This window comes from Neurospora crassa, linkage group V (assembly GCF_000182925.2).
Source record: "Neurospora crassa OR74A linkage group V, whole genome shotgun sequence".
NCBI classification, from domain to species: Eukaryota; Fungi; Ascomycota; class Sordariomycetes; order Sordariales; family Sordariaceae; genus Neurospora; species Neurospora crassa.
Genome location: NC_026505.1, coordinates 3,324,757 through 3,343,509, shown reverse-complemented (window position 1 = coordinate 3,343,509; position 18,753 = coordinate 3,324,757). Strand labels below are relative to the sequence as shown.

Below are 18,753 nucleotides of genomic sequence, written 5' to 3'. Positions count from 1 at the left end.
ACCCTTCCCCAACCACCTTGTCAAGCCTGTCACGCCCGATTCGTCTTCCTTTTTGCGACATACACAACCTCGCATCGTGGAGCAAGCACTGCAGCCCGAGGATCGCAGCGCACCGACACAAGCCAAAATAGCATGCGCATCTATCCTTAATTAGTCGCTCGTTCGGACGTTGAAGTCGGACTTCCCTTTTTTTCTCATATTCTCTCATTCGACTTTAGGCGCATATTTCACATGCAGGTCGAGGTGAAGTGAGCGTTACGGTTACGGTTACGACACGCAGCTCCACAGTGGTAATCTTCGCCCTGCGACCCTGCCCGTGAATCGCCTGTTCCCCTTCCTTCTTCAGGTTGGTGCAAGCCGGCTTCAACTGAAACGACTCTGGTCAATTTGGACTTGTTGCGCCGACCAGTCTCACCAGTCTCGCCTGTCCTGGAGGGATATCAAGTCCCGAGTCGCGGGTCGTGCTTTTCAACTCTTTCAACGCGCATTCTCATTTCCTGTCTGCTGCACTGGCGCATCGCTTCCGTTCAGTTCAGTTCAGTTGCACTCTCGGACGTCCACTTTGTTGGTTTTGTGTCGTACAGAACGAGGCGCTCGACTGCAGGACGGTTCTTTCTTCGCCAGCGCTCACAGGTCCTTTTTTAAACCCACAGTCGTTTCCACCAACAATAACCACCAGCCAACAGCACCAACGCTTCATCTTCGTCGTCTATAACAGAACTCGGTATAACTTCCATTTCAGCTATTTGCCATCTGGATCACTTTGGCCGTCGACCTACGCCAAGCGCGTCGCGTGTTCAAGGTCATCCAGCCTTCACCTTAATACTACCAACTCTCAAGGTTCCGCAGGCATCCATTCAGCAAAACATCATCCCGTATCTCTTTGGTAATTTCCCTAAAGATGGACGCAAAGGTACGTGACGAAACCTACTCTCCCCCATCAGGTCGTTTTCTCCTTCCTGATGACAAGTTCGTATTCCACCCCACACCTTCGTTATCACCACCGTTATCACAGATTACACATCCAAACTAGGCCAGACAATTTACCTTCCCTGCTGCAAATCATTGGAGGCCTTCCTACCGCCTCAGCAACGCAGTGGGAATGCGTATTTGATTTTTCGTTTGCTCGGTATACTGACTGATACCTTCAATCCAGCCCCAGCGTCCTCTGTGGGCTCCTCCCGTTCGATACGGTGACGAGAATATCCCACCTGCCGATCCGACTCATCAAAGTAAGAGGTCGGACAGCAAGATCAAGGCAATGATGGCGGTTAACGGCACCTTGAACGCACCACCCAAGAGGGCTGCCTGCTTCGACAAGAGCAACACCTCGAAGCCACTAGCCGACGGCGGGAACAAGGACATGCTGAAGAACAGGGTGAAACCGATGGTCACAACCAGCAGCACTCGAGACCTACGGTCGGATGGCAGGGAGAATAACCGCTCGGCAGCGGAGGAGCATTATATGCGGCCAACGGCGACCTCGAAGGCAGCATCACACGGCCACCAAAAGTATTCTTCGACGGCTCCCCTATCATCCCATGCCGCCAGCGGGGCATACGGTGGCATTCGCTCACACAATGCCATCGCCAAACTCTCCGCACCGGTCAAGAAAACGACCAACGTATACCGCGACAACAAAGTCAAGGAGGAGAGCACATCTCATGCGCCCACTTCCTCGTCAGTTGATGATCTTGTTGCGATGGTCGACAAGCATATTAAGGATCCACGCCACTACAAAAGTCAACCGCAACTCAAGTCGGACCAGCAGCATACCCTACACCGGAATCAGAGCAAATACGTGCCCAATTACGAGAACCTGAATGACGTGGATGATCCCGACGATTCAAATGCCGATTACGCCGAGTCTTACGAGGACGCGGTCGAGCAATTATCCAGAGATCTCGATATTCCTGCGAACACTGATCCTGCAGCTATCGTCCACGCAAATCACATGTCAATCGCCCAAGCCAGTTATGACTCGATGCCTCAAGGCGCACCACTCGCACCCTCGAAACCAGTCAGGGCCCTTCCACTGCCCCCCAACGTCTCTGATCCCGAAGAGTATTCTGAAGATGACGACGATCAGGACCTCTACGACGACCAAGGATATACCACCGCCCATTCTTATCGATCTCATTGCGACAATACCACAGGAGGACCTCCCACATTAGTCGCGCCCAAATTTACCGCGGACATCCAGAAGGAACTTGACATTGCGAAGGCATGGGTTTTGGAGCATCAAACGGAGGAAGAGGTTGAGGAAGAGAATTGGGATGTGAGCATGGTAGCTGAGTACGGCGACGAGATCTTTGAGTACTTGCGCGAGCTTGAGGTAGGATACCCCGCTGAGGCTTTCCCAATATCACTGTGACACTAACCAATCGTTTCATCAGGAACGGATGCTTCCGAATCCTCACTACATGGACATCCAAACCGAGATCCGGTGGTCCATGCGATCCGTCCTCATGGACTGGCTGGTCCAGGTTCACCATCGCTTCAGTCTTCTCCCGGAGACCCTCTTTCTCACCGTGAACTACATCGACCGCTTTCTTTCAGTTAAGGTTGTTTCGCTGGGCAAGCTTCAACTGGTTGGCGCGACTGCCATTTTCGTCGCAGCCAAGTACGAGGAGATCAACTGCCCTTCCATTCAGGAACTTGTGTACATGGTGGATCAGGGATACTCTGTTGAGGAGATTCTAAAGGCAGAGAAGTTCATGCTCACCATGCTGAACTTCGAACTTGGTTGGCCAGGCCCGATGAGCTTCCTTCGGCGCATTAGCAAAGCCGATGACTACGATTTGGAAACTCGAACTCTTGCAAAGTACTTGCTCGAAGTGACTATCATGGATGAGCGTTTTGTGGGCTGCCCTGCGAGTTATCTTGCTGCCGGTGCCCATTGCCTCTCCCGCTTTTTCCTGCAAAGAGGGCCATGGGTAAGTCCTCCTCTTCATCATGACATTATTAATTGAAAGCTTACACATGACAGACACATGCCCATGTTCACTTTTCCGGCTATACGCTGGCTCAATTGAGGCCACTCATCATTAGCATCCTCGACTGCTGCCAGGAACCACGCAAACATCACGGCGCGGTATACGACAAGTACTCTCATCAGAGGTTCAAGTCCGCGTCTACTTTCGTGGAAGGCAAAATTGCGAACGGTTTCGTGCTGCCGATTCGAACGAACGCTTCTATCAGCGACAGTGCGCAATCATAGACCCAACCATGCCCTCCACCCGTTCGCCCTAGCATGCATCTTGGTCAATAAGAACATGCTGACGTTGAGGCGAATTACCAACTGCATTGTTAGGAAGAGACCACAACGATAGCGGCTCTTTCCTCTTAATATGTCCACTAAAGGAGATGTACAACTAGTTATGGCGCTGCTTTCATCGACGACGGCAGCACCTGTTTCGTACCTCCGGGCCCGCGGATAACATATTCTCCTTTCGGACATCCGATACTACGTATTATAGACTCTTTTGGGACAGTCTGATCTAATCTTTGGTACTCCACGGGTCCGGCGGTGCCAAATTCATGCCAAAGTAAACGAAAAGACTACGAAAAAAGGAAACAAAGCTTTGATGATGAAGCGACGAAGTACGACATATTCTACCCGCTTACCTATTGTGGGTTTCGATTTCACTTGCGCTTGCAGTGTTATTTTCACCGCAGGTTATGGGGCAGATTGCCCCCTTTCTTTTTCCTATTCATCGGCGTTTCAGGAGGTCAAGATTCATACGGCTCCAACTTTCAGGCGCGATATTGGAGGTAATCGTCATGCATTGTCTCGACGGCTTCTACACCAGGTTGAGATTCTAGGCGAAAAAGAGGAGGGAAAGAAAGAAGAAAAAAAAGAAGAAAAAAAGGGGAAAAGGGGGGGTGGCTCATCTAAAGGGAAACTGGAACGGCGTCTGCTTCAGGGATTCATATCAGAGACGAATGGACGGATGGGTCGACAAATGGACAAGATGGAATGGCGTCGGTACAATGGACATGATATTTCAACGAGCTTCAGCCTTTAGTGCGAGTGCATGGTCTTCCAAGTTCTACCGACATTTTTATGTCTAGCTTATTTTATTTATCTTTGCTCTTTCTGATAAAGATGAAAGCTCGGCGCTGCTCAAAAGGGATGGTCGTTCGCGTTTCTATTCATTTTGCATTTTTATTCTTTGCCTTGACAGAAGTCACGCAATAAGTTGGGCACGAAAATGGTAAGCACGGCGGATGGAACTGGATGAACGTCATTGATAACATGAGGAGGAGAGCAAGGCATGGTAGCATGTTAAGGGTGCTTTTCCTTATATGTTTGTCTTAAGATGCTTAGAGTATTCTGCTCAATTCTCTAAAATGCCTGGTTTTGGGCCAAGAGAAAAAGGGTTCACTTCCAATAAGTGACAAGGCACTTTACCAATAGAGAAGAAGAGTCAAAACATCAGTTAAGCTATGGCATTAGCACGGCCCACTATCGGTAGTCCAATCTATATTCAAGACAATTTATGTCACTCATCGCTTTTCATGATGCATTGGTGCCAGTGATGGTCAATGTGGATTAAAAAGCTGCCTGCTTTAACAACAGATGTTCAATTCTAATGTCGAGGAGGACAAATCATTCCGACCCCGAGTGGGAAGATGATATCACACAGCAGGTTGTTATTTCATGAAAACGTTTGCTCCTTGATTAAGCCATACTATGTATGTAAAGCAACCGGTGAGCCACTGCGGTCTTGTAAGTTCAGATATTCAAGACTGGGATGAAAAGAAAACACTCGAATTATGGTGCGTCAGGTTCTCGTCTGCAATGTGGAAGTCGGCAGCCCATTCAGAGCTTGTGGTGATTGTGCGATCTCGGCTGTCCGAAGTTGTTAGTAGCATTCCTATACTATTTCCACTCGACTATGAATCAGCGTTTTCAATGCATCCATCACATGTGTCATCATGGGACTCCTGGTCATTGTCCATGCAATACCGGGTCGATCAAGAGCGGAATTGGATGATCACGAATCCTCAGCGCCAAAGTTTGATGAAATCACAAAGTGGATTGTTGATGATAAATGGTGGGCGGCGGGGTTCAGGGGCACCATGGAGTCATCGTTTAGAAGTGGGGTTTCCTTTAGACTCGAGGCGGAACTTTAGGTTCGTGAATGGAGACGGAACTGGGGCTGCCTGGGCTGGAGTTCCCGAGTGGATATTTCTCAGCTTTGTGGATTCCTTTCGCTCACGCCTCGAGGTTGAACATTACCTAAACTGAGTTCAAAAGTTGCATTTGCTTGGCAAGCTGAGGACCGCAAACTCCAAGTTCACTACCTCGCATCGAATGACCTGTCGGCCCGGCCTGGACCACGGCTTCCTGCTTGGAACGGGAGTTGGAATATAAAGGTGTGACGACGGTAGGGTACCTGTGATGAATAAATCTCGGGGCGGCAGGGGCAATCGCATATTGGAACGCGGATTCGGAATAGAGGAAGACACCGCAGGAACCCTTTACTATTTGGGATAACCTGAAGCCAAGAAAGGGGATGATGGTCTTGGCCATGCAGTTTTTGTACACAGTACCATACTACTGGACTGAAATTTTCGTCTGCTCAATCTTTTTTTTTTTTTTTTCTTTTTCGTTGACCACTCTCCCGCTACACTACATTGCGCGATCGCCTTCGCATCTTTTAGAGGTCCCCACCCCCCACGACAACCACTCCACATCTCACTCTCTTCTACACATCTCACGCTCGTTCTGGAACATCATCCTAGTTATTATAGTGCAGTCATACTTCCTTCATCACTCTTGCAGTTGAAAAGGCAAAGTCGAGTGTTCGTAGCCGTGTCAGGTCTCTGAGTGCTCACTTGCATCGTGTCCCAGACTCCAGAGAGGTAAAAGCGCACCTTTGGCCGCAGCTGTCGTCCGCAGGATAGCCGCGTGACGAGTTCCGTTTTTTCTTCGATCCCGACCGGGGTTTGTTTACTGGGTGCAGTCTTCGCCAGCGATCCCCCTCTTCCCCGCCGTGGGCCGTCCAACCGTCGCTCCGTCGCATTGTGGGCTGCCGTCACATCGTATCCAACAAAAAAAAAACTGGCTCCGTATCCGCTACGGCCGGCGGTCCGCCTGCGATATATCCCGAGATCGGCCTGCACCTCCACGAGTCCACAGCGCTGTCGCCCTCTTCCGTCTCTCTTCTGGCTCACCCGTTCGTCTCCAGCCTCGAGAATTCTCGCAACCCCATCCGGGACCCCAGATCCGATTCCCTGGAGACCCCACTCGCGCCGACCACTGAGAAGTGCAACCCCAGTGCGTGTGCGACAATTCGCGACGCATTTCACCAGCCGCAAGCCCGCAACCTTGAGAGACGCAAAGCTTTGACTCTTCGCGCACAAGATCGTCCCCTGCGTCGCATACCTGCTCTCTGCTTGTACAAAGTACCCAGCCTGTCCGCGTTCCGCGTAGAGCGCTTCACTACCACATACAGTCGCCATGTCCACAGCAGCGGTTGTTAAGGAAGCGGTCAAGGAGACCCTCATCGGCTCCGATGAGCATGCCGCCGCCGACCAGGTGCAGCCTACTGCTCAGACCAAGGCGCGCTTCACCCACTACGCTGTTCAGGACTCCGAGACGGGTGAACTTTTCTTGGGACCCGATCAGTTCATTGATGCCGTGGCTCCCCCTCACGAAGACTATGTGAGTCACACCTCAACAGATCCTCACTTTGCCCTCAGTTTGCAGCTCACTGGCTGACCCGCGCGCGCCTTCTTTCCATACAGCATAAAATCAAGCGCGAACAGTACAGCATCCTATTCAGCGTTGCCGACCGAGCCAATAAAGGAAAGGTAACCCTTTCCGACTGGACATACTTCGAGAACCTGCTCGAGAAGCCCGATGCCGAGTATGAAATTGCATTCCGCCTGTTCGACGTTGAGCGCCTCGGCACAGTCAAGTATGATGACTTCCGTCGTCTTTACGAGCTCAACAAGGGCCCGAATAGCATCCCATTCGATTGGGACTGCGAATGGGCCAAACTCTACATCGGAAGCAAGACCAAGAGACACAACTTGGACTACCAACAATTTTCGCAAATGCTCCGTGGCCTACAAGGCGAGCGCATCCGCCAGGCGTTCCAGCTCTTCGACAAGGATGGGGACGGCTTCATCGAACCCGGTGACTTCGAGCGAATCATTATGGAGACCTCGAAGCACAAGCTGTCTGATCACCTCCTCGAAAACCTCAACACTCTTTGCAACATCTCCCAGGGCAGTAAGGTCTCGTATGCGAACGTTAGGGCATTCCAAAACATAATCAAGGAAATGGATCTAGTCGAGCTCATAATCCGTAAGGCTTGCGGCAAGAGTCAGGATGGCAAGATTACTCGCACTGAATTTCTCAACCAGGCTGCAAAGATCACCCGCTTTTCCCTCTTCACTCCCATGGAGGCGGATATTCTGTTCCACTTTGCGAGTGTTGGTAACCCCTCAGGCAGACTTGGTCTTGAGGATTTCGCAAAGGTTCTTGACCCTTCATGGAGAAACCGTCACGAGGCCGAGGCAAGACTTCTGCCCCAAGCTGTGCAGACAAAGGGTCAGCAGTTTGCCCACCGGGCGGGGGAGTCGGCTTACAACTTCATCCTCGGCAGTTTGTCAGGCGCCTTCGGTGCATTTATGGTCTATCCCATTGATCTGGTCAAGACAAGAATGCAGAACCAGAGAGGTGCTTCGCCTGGTAGCAGACTCTATGACAACTCCATCGACTGCTTTAGAAAAGTCATTCGCAACGAGGGTTTCAGGGGTCTTTACTCGGGTGTCCTGCCCCAGCTTGTTGGTGTCGCCCCTGAGAAGGCCATCAAGCTTACCGTCAACGATCTCGTTCGTGGCGCCTTTACTGATAAGCAGGGCAATATCTCCGTGATCCATGAGATTATTGCTGGTGGTACTGCCGGTGGTTGCCAAGTTGTAAGTCTTCTTGAAATATTCTGTGTGCCTGGCTTTTGCTGTGGAGAATGCTAACTGCTTTCTTGTGCATTAGGTTTTCACAAACCCCTTGGAAATTGTCAAAATCAGATTGCAGGTCCAGGGTGAGGTTGCTAAGAGTGTCGAGGGCGCTCCCAAGCGCTCTGCCATGTGGATCGTCCGTAACTTGGGCCTGGTAGGATTGTACAAGGGCGCCTCTGCTTGCTTGCTCCGCGACGTTCCCTTCTCGGCTATCTACTTCCCCACTTACTCCCACCTAAAGAAGGACCTTTTCGGCGAGTCAAAGACTAAGAAGCTGGGCGTTCTTCAGCTTCTTACGGCCGGCGCCATTGCCGGTATGCCGGCTGCTTACCTTACGACACCCTGCGACGTCATCAAGACTCGTCTGCAAGTCGAGGCCCGCAAGGGCGACACGCAGTATACCGGTCTTAGGCATGCTGCTAAGACCATCTGGAAGGAAGAAGGCTTCCGGGCCTTCTTCAAGGGTGGTCCTGCCCGTATTTTCCGCTCCTCGCCGCAATTCGGTTTCACCCTTGCCGCTTATGAGCTCCTCCAGAGTGTTCTGCCGTATCCTGGACAGAAGGCGGAGAAGATGCACGCGGGCGTCGCTGATGCTGTGTCCATGGTGAAAGATTCTGTGGGCGGTGACAGCCCGTACACGAGGTCACGCAATGCCCTCAAGATCCTGCTGGATCTTGATGAGCATTTTGGCCGCGTGAAGCTCGATGCCAATGCCGCTGGATGGAAGGCTCTGCCCACGTGGATGCAGACACCTCCCAAGACCGCGTAAGGTGGCACTTACGGAGCGTCAGGACCCAACGGTTATCGAAGCTGAAATGGGGATATGAGTGTGGAATCACAGCTGATCGTCAGTAGATGCAGCTGGCAACTGCTTGACAATGAGGTGACTACAACGGCTGACCGTTACCGACCTCTTTTCCATTAAACTTTATTTGGTCTCAATCAAATAAACCCCTTGATCCTCATCGACCGCCTGTGGCAGGGCTATTTGCGCAAGGTCCATCAAAGTTACGCAAGTGCATACTACGCCGCCTGAGCTTATGCAAGTACACCATCATTCATGGTTACCATTTCCCCTTCCCTTCAGGATGTCTTTCAATCTTAGTTTCGGCATATATCTCCACGATTTCGAATCTGGGCACAAGATCAGACAGGGTTTCGGTGCACTGTTAGACAAGACGGCGACTGGTGATGGCAAAAAGGATCTTCATGATATCGGTTCAGCGAGCATGGAGTACGAGAACACAAAAACACGGGGCGTTATTGGGAGAAAAATGCGATCTGGGGTGGCGGGGATATTTTCGTTTCAGATTTTTTAATTCTTTTTGTCGGATTCCTGTATATGCTCGTACTTTGCACATGAGTCAACTTTTCAGCGAATGCTTACAGCTCTCTTTACTCGCTTACTCTGACGCCCTTCACTGGGTCATGTTAGATAGAGGCTGCTTTTTTATCCTCTTTTTCTTCCGTCACTAAAAAATATGAAGAAGGAAACGGGTCTATGGCTAGACGTCGGTTTTCGATCTCTTCGTTTCCTTCTTACTTTCACATATTCTGCTTACCATTCTCTTCCGCGCTCTTCCTGAGCCCCGGTTGCACTCTGTTGGTTTTCAGTTTGGAGTTGACTACCTGAGGCAATGAACGGATGAGTGCAAGTGTATGAACACGCGAATGTATGGCAAAGCGGACAACAAGTGCTACAGTCATGACGCATTTTCACATAACCTTGCGTGGGATAGAGAAAAGCATCAAGGGAGGGTAAATAGTTAAAGATAGACTAGCGTTACAAGATAAAGGTATGTTAAAGACAGGAAAAAGCCTGATAGCGCTCGATCGGTCCAGTGAAAATCTCTAAAGTTGGGCACGGCTTTTGCCGTCATCTTCGATTCAATTCTCAAGTGATAAAATTCCGCACTGAGTGGAAGATGATCGGCTGATAGGTAATACTTTACTCATTAACCTACAATAAGCGGGTTTAGCTCAGTTGGGAGAGCGTCAGACTGAAGTCCACTTCACTCATAAATCTGAAGGTCGTGTGTTCGATCCACACAAACCGCAGTCTTTTTTTGACAATTATGTTTATACCTTTCATCTCCTTCTTTTTCTAATTATATGTTGGTCCTTCGTTCTCTTAACTAGGGGTTGCTTGCTGTAAATGATGGATGGTTGTTCTTCTTTTTTTTCATCTGTTTGATTTCTCCAACTGGTCACAGGTATGTATATGTTGATGATCGTTCTTTGCGCTTCAATTCATCTCTAAAACCACCTGTTTGATGCGTAACAAGCTAGGCTCGTGAGTAGTTTCGAAGAAGGGTTAATCAATACAAGAATGGACGACTATGATGAAAGTAGCTCAGCTGAGTTTGATCTTTTTCCGAGAAAAAAGTAACACGCTTGATAATCAATGTCTCCGATCTCCACGATGCGTTGCTCAAATACGGCGGCGGAGCGACGTCACGCTCTACGACATCGATATTTATTACATCCTTTTTGGTTTTTTTTTTTTTTTTTTTTTTTTTTGACAGTGGCTCTACCTCCATCAAGTCCGCTTCATCCGACCTGCTTTGGCTGGAAGCCGTTTATAATCAGCTAGCTCTTCTATGAGCCCTGCCTCTTTTGTTGATTTCTCTCTCACCTTGACCATTGATCGGCCTTGATGGTATGTATACACCCGAAAGCAGAACGACCTACTTCCACTACTCTATCTAGCAACAATACCTTCTACTTTCTTCGGTGATTGTCGCTGGCTGCTTGCTATGTTGTGCCTCAACATTTGACCGCAAGCAGTCACACGCGTGTATAAAGCCCATCTTCCTTCCGTTCGTGGCGATCACAACTCCTAGTATCAGGTCAATGGGATATTGCGTGTGTTGGTAGGAGAGGATGCGTGCGAATGTATAAGAGTAGGATGGATGGATATCTTGGTGATGAGTAAGGAGGGAGAGCATGTAGTAGAAGATTGTGTACCAATCTAATAGTACATTTTAGACACACATTCCAACCTTCATGCCACTTTTGTCTTCTACAGAAGGCAAAAGAAAGAAAGGAAGTAAGAAAGAAGACCAAAAAACTACAAGGTCCATTAGCCCGCCTATAGGTAAACAGCCTACTCAACACCAACACTAACGCTACCAAAGGAGCCCAGTTTTCGAGTCCCAGAACTTTCTTTCCCCTCTTGAAAATGAACAAAATCCCGGGTATAGAAGCGGAGACCATAGAGGACTGAGACGGTCTAGTCGATGATAATGGCACAGGGACAATGATGCTAGATTGGTGGAATCATTTAGGGTTGGAGACTACTTAGCTGTGGGAAAGGCGGAAAAGACTGTCTCTATCGCAGTATATAGGGATGGTCATCGCGCGCATTTATCCCCTCCATCTACCTATCTACAATCAGGTTTGGTATCTGTGATGAAGCCTTATCAGCCGTTGGCATGGGATGCCAAAGTGTCGTTCGCCACCGTTGTCCAAGCTGTGACGGTGTGGCTGCATGAATTTCCCAGCCGTGTGGCCTGGGTAAGGGGCCGGAGATAGTCAATCTGGTGTATATGACCCGATCACTATGCGTCAATGGTCGATTCCACTGCGTCGATCCCGCAAAACGGTGCGAACGACGGTGGCTTACGGTAAGACCAAAAGGCTGGCAATATATTCACGATGTTAATGTCACACGTGAACAACACGACGACCTGTTTTCAAGACAACCGAAATCCATTCAAGAAATAAAGGACAAACTTGTACAGTACTGCATCAAAACGCATACTACAAACCAGTTCATGCGCGGCAGGTATTGACCGAAAAGCAGAATGATAGTAACAGTAATGCAGTCATCGAAGACGACGATGGCAATGCGGACAACAAGTTGCTAGACCAAACTAGACTAAACCACCCCAACCAGAACGATTCCCAGCCAAAGTTCCTCTCGTAACATCATAACACCTTTTGCCGGCTCGTACCATGCCCGACATAGCAATTCGGCAATATACATACTGACCCCCAAAACTTTGATTTTTGGTGGTCAGGCTATTCGGTATGTAGTCCAGAGTAATCCTGAACTTGATTTCGTTTTCTTCTTCTTTCCATTTGTGTGATTCAAAACAACAAAGCATTCCATATCAGGACTGAGTCCCGTTTCTCCTAAAATACGGTGCCGTCACTATCGATTAGGATAGGCGGTTCCTTAGTGTTTGGTCGGCTGACTTCGGCAATTTCACGTCCACCCTATAGAGCGATAGTAGTTAGCATAAAAGATTCGAAAACTAGACACAACAATAGGGGCCGAACTCACCTTCCAGCTGCCAGCCTCTAGCATTTGAGCAAGGGTAAGCTCGTTACCCTGCAGCTCCCTTTCCAAGGCCTTGTTGACCTCAACACAAAGCTTGTCGAGGAAACCAACAGTGACGCCTCTCCACTCCACAATAACATCATCACTGGGCTCAAACATGGGTGCCACTTCGTTCTCCTTAGTGCCGGTGCGATCGCAGTACGAGGTGTAATGCGCCAAGCCGCGGTCCATATCCTCCTTCTTCAGTGTAAGGACGCCAAGGTCAATGAACAGACCGCCGTTGCGATACTCGGGAAGACCAGTAAGAAGCTCCTGGCCCGCAAACTGGATCTTCATGATGCTCTGCATGGGCTGCATGAGCGAGTAGGTAAGCCATTGGGTAAGCTTGTGGAAGGGAAGAATGCTTTCCCAAGGCGCGACGCCGTTGGACTGGCCAGAGGTGTTGGGGAAAGGAGAAAATGTCGGACTAGATGGCGACTGAGCCGGCTGAGGCATGGAGCTGCAGGGCCAGGCGTCGCCCAAAGAAACGCCGTTGATGGCAGTCCTCGATGGTGGCCAGACAGGAGCAAGGCCGCTCATGAGGACGTTCCACAAGACGGGAAGGGGAACGATCAAGCCGTTGGTCGCTTGTGTCGAGGGGTGGTCGAGAATGTGGTCCAGCATGTTTCCAGGCCGTCCATCCGCGCCGAAGAACTCGGTCTTCTCCTCCAAAGCCTGGCCCAACCGAATAAGGAGCTGAGCGCGGCCTTCGATGCCAGCCATCTCGTTACCCGGTCCAGACTGCAACCCCTGGGCGAGCTTGTCGACGGTTAGATTCGCCAAGCCCTCCTTGTCGACCTGGTACTTGTTGTTCTTGTTACCAGAAAACAGACCCTGATGGTTATGTCAGCCCAACGCACTCACGAAAGTCTACCTAAACCGGAATTCATCCAACTTACGGTCTTAAACATCTCCAAACTAGCAACGGCAATGCCTTCGGATCGCCTATAGATACGGCCATTCTCGTTGCTCTTGTAGCTCCACTGGGTGCCGGCACCGGCGTCCAGCAATACACTGACAAGGAACAGATCGATCATGCGCTTGCACTTTTCCGTGTTGTCAACATCCTCAGGGAATGTGGACAGGAGGTGAGCGATGCGGTCGCGCCCGCCGATGGCGAAGTGCTGGTGACGGCCGTGGCCGGGAATGGATGTGAATGGGGCGTCATAGTCTCTCTGTATCGCGGACTGTTAGTTATCTATCCATAATGTACCCATGCGCAGTGTGCCTGTCCCATAACCTGGGGTTCATGTCGGTACGCTGTCGCGACTTCCTCGAGGGTCGCACTGGCACCCACACCACACCACACCACACCACACCGCAGGGTACCCCGCACAGCCAACACAGCGGCAGGAGGGAAGTCGACTAACCTTGATGATGTTGGCAACAAAAGTGACTACATCGTCAAACTTGTGCATGTCGACATCAAAGTGGTTGAGCTCATTGCGCAGGGCCTTCTCGGTCACGATCTTGCAGCGCTCGCGGACAGCGCCCAAGCTCCTGAGGTATCCGACAGGGTCGAGCTGCGGGTCGGGGGGCCTGGGGATGTCGATCCGGGGGACGCCGGGGTTGAGACCGGGAGAGAAGGGTGGTGTTCCTGGATTGCTGCTCATGGTGGCGGCTGATGTTCGGTTTAGGATGCGAGAAGTGGAAAATCCGGGAGACTTGATGCTGGACGAACCCGAGGTGAGGGAGGATTTTGACTGCGAGGCGCTCAGGACCGGCGCCTCCGTCTTCGGCGCCTTATCCCTCCGCGAAAAGAGACCCATTTCTGCTGGTCGGTGGTAACTGGTGAAGTGATGCGGTTGGCTCCTGGTGGACGCAGTCGGTAGTCGGCCACTTCCTATGGCTGTCTCGATGTCGGTGTTGCACTCTGGTTGCACTCTGAGGGCGTAGCTCGGAATGGGAGTGCGCAATTAGCGGGGTCCAGGGCTGCTGATTGGCTGTTAGACACTGGCTATGGCTGGTTATCGAGGCGTATGACAAGAGCCATGCGCCTAGAGATGATAAAGGTGGAGGAGGAGGATCGCGGGAGCATGCATGGGATGGGGTTGCACCAGATCGACAAGACAGATTGGTTCGGATTGGAGCAATGGGAGGCTCCGAGGACCAAGTTGTAGTAATGGATTCTCGCCGTCTGGTATCGCCCGTGGGGTATTGTTGCAGCGCTGCAGAGTTGCAGTGGCAGGTGTCGGGCGATAGTGTAACGATTAAGCCAGTAATAGGAAGGTAAGGATATGTATTACCTAGTAGCCTGTTGTAGATGATAGTACTAAGATATGATTCCCGCCTAGTAGGTCTCTGCTTGATACCTAGGTATGCCGGCCGGCCTTGCTGATAAAGATGGATTGCGAACGAGGGTCGGGTCCGAAGGGTGGTTTGGTTGAGTTGAGTTGACGAATCAGTTGAACGAGCGACTGGTTAGGAGTGGAGAGGAGGAACGAACGAAGTCGATGTTGGGACCTCGACTCGGGGCTTTTGGAGTTGAAATGCAGAAGAACGGACACCGAGACCTTTTGTTTTCAAAACTCGCAAAGCGCTCTGGTAAAAAAAAATCAAAACGACGAGGAATGAAAGAAACTAAATGCAATGAGACGGTCACATGGACCTCCACAGAAACAGACATGGGATGGGATGATGGATGGGGATGGTATGGGGACTGACGGCCTGCAAAAGGGGAGGGGGGGCCTGGGAGCGACGAGGGGACGGGAGGTTCGATGGTACCTAGTGTCCAACCTGCCCGGCCCTGCTGCCCAGTGCAGCGAGTGGGCGCGACCCAGAACCTAGAGGTACCTTGAAGCGGGTGTGGGCGCGAGCAAGAGGGCACTGGTGTGGCACCGGGGTACGTTCGAAGGCGGGAGCTTCCCTGAAGAAGCTTGGACCACCCCCACTGACCTACTACGTACGACAGCCCACAGTTCAGGGCACGAATCTCCAGCTGACAGTCCGTGCAGTGCGCGAGCAGTCGCAAAGCAGTCTCATCACGCACAGCAGGCGGGTCGGCTCTCAGACACGGTGCCTGCATTTTGCTGCAGCATTCCCTTGCCTTCTTTCTGTGCGGGAATGTCTGCTGAATGGGATCGAGTGGACCTATATTACTTACCCCTGGGATTGGTAGGTAGGTAGGTAGGTGGCCCGGTGCGTGCTGGCCCACTGGCTGGCTAGAGGTACCTATGTACGGGAAAGCAGCGGGAGGACGTTCGCTCATCTCAGAGTTTTCGAGTTCCCTTGGGCTGTGAACCTGGACCCTTCGGTTGAGCTTCGGTTTTCGCTGGGTATTATGACATACCTCGACACCTTCTGAATTTCGACGCCCAGTTTCCACCAGCCGAGTGTCAAGATGCAACCGAGTGACGAAATGGAGTGTGACGGGCCCCTTATCGCCTGCAGAACGCACAATCCTTCTCTTTGATCGGCCGTTGTCCAGAAGCAGCGACGGCGCCGCAATGAAGCGCAATCATGGTTGCAGTATCGATGGGACCTTTATTGGACCCGACTGGCCGCCCTGAAAACTTTTTACTCTCTGCCCCGGCTCTGGCCCGTCTCTGCCCAGGGTGCTGGTGGATTACACTTCATGTCGAACTCGACAACAAGACTTCCACTTGCCGAGCGCTACGCTTTTCAGAACTCGTACCAACGACAGCCGACTACTCGAGGAGGGTTCCCGACATGGGCTGATCACCAACCGTTGAGGCCCGTCCGAGGAGAGTCAAGGACCTGAGGGTCACAGAGGGTCTGGAGCGACCAAGCAATGATTGAAATAAGCCCGATCGGGCGCTAAAACAGAGTTGCTCTGGATGTCGCCAGCGGATCCTGGGCCAAAAGGGCAGCGTTGTCCAGTGTCGTGCTGCGCTGGGAAATTGACGCAGCGGAGGCCAGCGGAGCGTCGAGCTCCACCCAAGGTCTTTGCTCCCCCAACCAAGCTCCAAGCCCGGAACCGAAAGGATCCTCTCTCTCCCCCGCGGTGCACGGAACATCGAGATCCTTTCCCGACACGGTTCTTCTGCCGACACAATTCTACATATCTTGCTATCTCTACTGCACTGCACTGGCCATGACGCTGCATCTTGGTAGGTAAGTAGGCAACTGCTAGACAGCGACGGCCGTGAGAGCACTGTTATGGACTGTCTGGAACTGCCCAAATGGTCGACAATGAGCGAGGTTTGCGGCCCCCCGTCTGGTTCCAGCGATCCGGACAAAATCAGACCCCCTGCAAGCCACCTGTCTCCGGGAAGACTTCCAGTTGGCCGGATCGAGAGCAATGAGCTCCAGCGCAACTCCAGTGAAACTCCAGTAAACTCCAGGAACAGGGGTCCTGAGTAGGCGCCACGGCCAGGAACAGGCAAGACTCCTCAGCGGTATCCCGGCTGTCAGACAGGAACCGAAGCTCTCATGCAGGTACATGTAACCTCAGCAGGCCTCGTCACACACCACCGGGACCGTTAGAATTCCTCACGACATCTTGTCACCTTCTGGAAACACACAACGCATCGGAGAAAGATCCGAACCTGGGCGGCACCCGTTCCGCTTGGTACTGTTCAGCTTTCATCAAAAAGAGAGACCCGGCACTCTGGTAATGCCAGAGAAGACAGTTCCGCGAAAGCATGTATCTCGCGTCAGCACGGAACGAAAAAACGATCGCCATCACGTTCGCTGCGACCCTTCATTCGCAGAGCACACAGTCTATCTCGGAGTCTAAAAACAGCAAACAGTTCGCAGCTAACTATCGGGGCAAACTGGCGGCGGCCGGTAGCAGTCCGTCCAACAACAGCTATGCTTTATATCCGGCCATACTGTCCGCGTGCACAACCACCTACTCACTCAGGCTCACACATGGAGGCAGTACGCGGCGGGACATGCACGGCACTACGTACACTATAGTTGCACTCGGTCGGGGTGGATTGCTTGACTGGAACCACCCAATACACTAGCTTCACCACCCTTCACTGCGTACGTCCCTAAAAACCACGATGTTGACACGTGTGCAGCATGCAAGTGTCGCTGCAGTGTACCTCCTCCACCGCATCATGCACTGGACACACATCGGCACGTGTACAGCATATGCAAACAATCCACAACATGACCACCCCCAAAAAAAAAAAAAAAAAGACTAGAAAAAAACTTCATCTTCTCCCTCGCTCCGTCTCACTTGTTGCACTAATCCAAATATGGGCAAAAAGTCCCCCAAAACCCCAAGGTCGCTGCTTCGCTACATGCCATGTCCCTGCTGTCCATCGTCGAGTTCTCTCGATTCGTGACATAACTCGGGCCTAGGTGGTGTACACTGTACACCACCGGCTACGGTTTCCATCTCCTGCGCCCATCAAAAGACTTCGCTTGGCATACCTCGTTTGTCATGGTGTCTATGTCGAGACCCATCCCAACCCATACCAGCCCATCACAGCCCACAACGCCATCCCCGGGGGCCCGGCCCCAGCAGAGACCCAGGCCTGACTCCTCCCTAATTTGAATTCTTGCAAACACCAAACTGGTTTTGACACGCACACATCATCCCTCTGCCCGACTGGCTATGCCCGGACATCATCTTGATCAGGGTAAAAATGAAGTGGAATAGACCGGCAAGTAGCTTGCTAGGCGACCCAACAGAATCAGAACCGACGTGCTGGTACCCTAACGGACCTCATCCGTACCATGCCCTGTACGCAAATCGTCTTTCTCGGGTGCACCTTCCTGAAGAATGGAATCATTCAGACGTTTTCCGTCGACTTGGCATCACAGATCGGGCATGTCATATTGAATCGCCATCCCTCTTCGGCAGAACAAGACCTCTAGGCAGCCAGAGAGAAGAGCGCTCGTTTTCGGTTGGCAATGAGTGGCAGTGCGAGTCGAGACAACTCAGATGGGATACATGTCAAATCACATTTCCCACTCACATCTTCCACTCTCATTCACAGACTCTCACTTCGCTCACAGTCGTATGGTGTCCATCATCCCACCTCCCCTCCGGGACCGCGACCCTCGTGGGTACCGACCGGCGAAAACCCCGCGCGAGCCCTACCGATATTACATTCCGCGTTCTGAAGGCCGAATGGAGCCCGAACGACATTACGTGCTTGCTTAATGTCCTGAAACTCCCATATCTACCACAACATACCACCTCAATCGCGAACTAGTATTTTGCCAAACCGGGTCGTGAACCCTTCCACTCGTGTCCATCTCCCAAACTCCTCAGGGCTATTGGGAATCCGCGGAGGAAGCCCCGACCACAGCCCTCAACCATTCGCAGCCTCTCCGTGTCTCCCTCTCTGCTTATTGTTCTTAACCCTCACCCCCTGCCCTTTGTCAAACCCTCGCCTTGCCCTAAATATCGTACATTAATACAACAGAAGGCGAGTTGGAAGGGAAACGACCAGCAATTCGTCCTTTTCCCCCTCTTCTCCCGATGACATGACCTCATGAGTAGTCCGTGTCCCATCCAACTGGTAACGGTG

At 51.5% G+C, this 18,753-nt stretch overlaps 3 protein-coding genes and 1 non-coding gene across 5 annotated transcripts; 3 read left to right on the top strand and 1 right to left on the bottom strand.

The window, feature by feature from the left end:
• The first annotated feature begins 340 nt into the window (after positions 1 to 340).
• NCU01242 (G2/mitotic-specific cyclin) lies at positions 341 to 4,089 on the top strand. The gene is made up of 4 exons (XM_956515.3): positions 341 to 913; positions 1,157 to 2,335; positions 2,397 to 2,936; positions 2,990 to 4,089. Exons 1-4 carry the CDS (start codon positions 902 to 904, stop codon positions 3,218 to 3,220), a joined length of 1,962 nt encoding a protein of 653 aa, XP_961608.2. The 5' UTR covers positions 341 to 901; the 3' UTR covers positions 3,221 to 4,089.
• A 1,536-nt stretch (positions 4,090 to 5,625) lies between these two features.
• On the top strand, positions 5,626 to 9,789 carry NCU01241 (mitochondrial carrier protein). The gene is made up of 3 exons (XM_956514.2): positions 5,626 to 6,673; positions 6,757 to 7,938; positions 8,012 to 9,789. The coding sequence occupies exons 1-3, from the start codon at positions 6,470 to 6,472 to the stop codon at positions 8,744 to 8,746; spliced, it is 2,121 nt and encodes a 706-aa protein (XP_961607.1). The 5' UTR covers positions 5,626 to 6,469; the 3' UTR covers positions 8,747 to 9,789.
• A 157-nt stretch (positions 9,790 to 9,946) lies between these two features.
• Positions 9,947 to 10,035, top strand: NCU15110. Its single transcript has one exon. It is a non-coding gene; the product is annotated as a tRNA-Phe (tRNA).
• A 1,638-nt stretch (positions 10,036 to 11,673) lies between these two features.
• NCU01240 lies at positions 11,674 to 15,278 on the bottom strand. Of its 2 annotated transcripts, XM_011396188.1 has the most exons (5): positions 14,548 to 15,278; positions 13,672 to 14,236; positions 13,201 to 13,476; positions 12,266 to 13,135; positions 11,674 to 12,198 (listed from the first exon to the last, which is right to left on the bottom strand). In XM_011396188.1, the coding sequence occupies exons 2-5, from the start codon at positions 14,068 to 14,070 to the stop codon at positions 12,115 to 12,117; spliced, it is 1,629 nt and encodes a 542-aa protein (XP_011394490.1). In that variant the 5' UTR covers positions 14,071 to 14,236; positions 14,548 to 15,278; the 3' UTR covers positions 11,674 to 12,114. The 2 variants fall into 2 exon arrangements, with proteins under 2 accessions (XP_011394490.1, XP_011394489.1); XM_011396187.1 differs by having other exon boundaries at positions 13,672 to 14,573.
• Between the last annotated feature and the right edge of the window lie 3,475 nt (positions 15,279 to 18,753).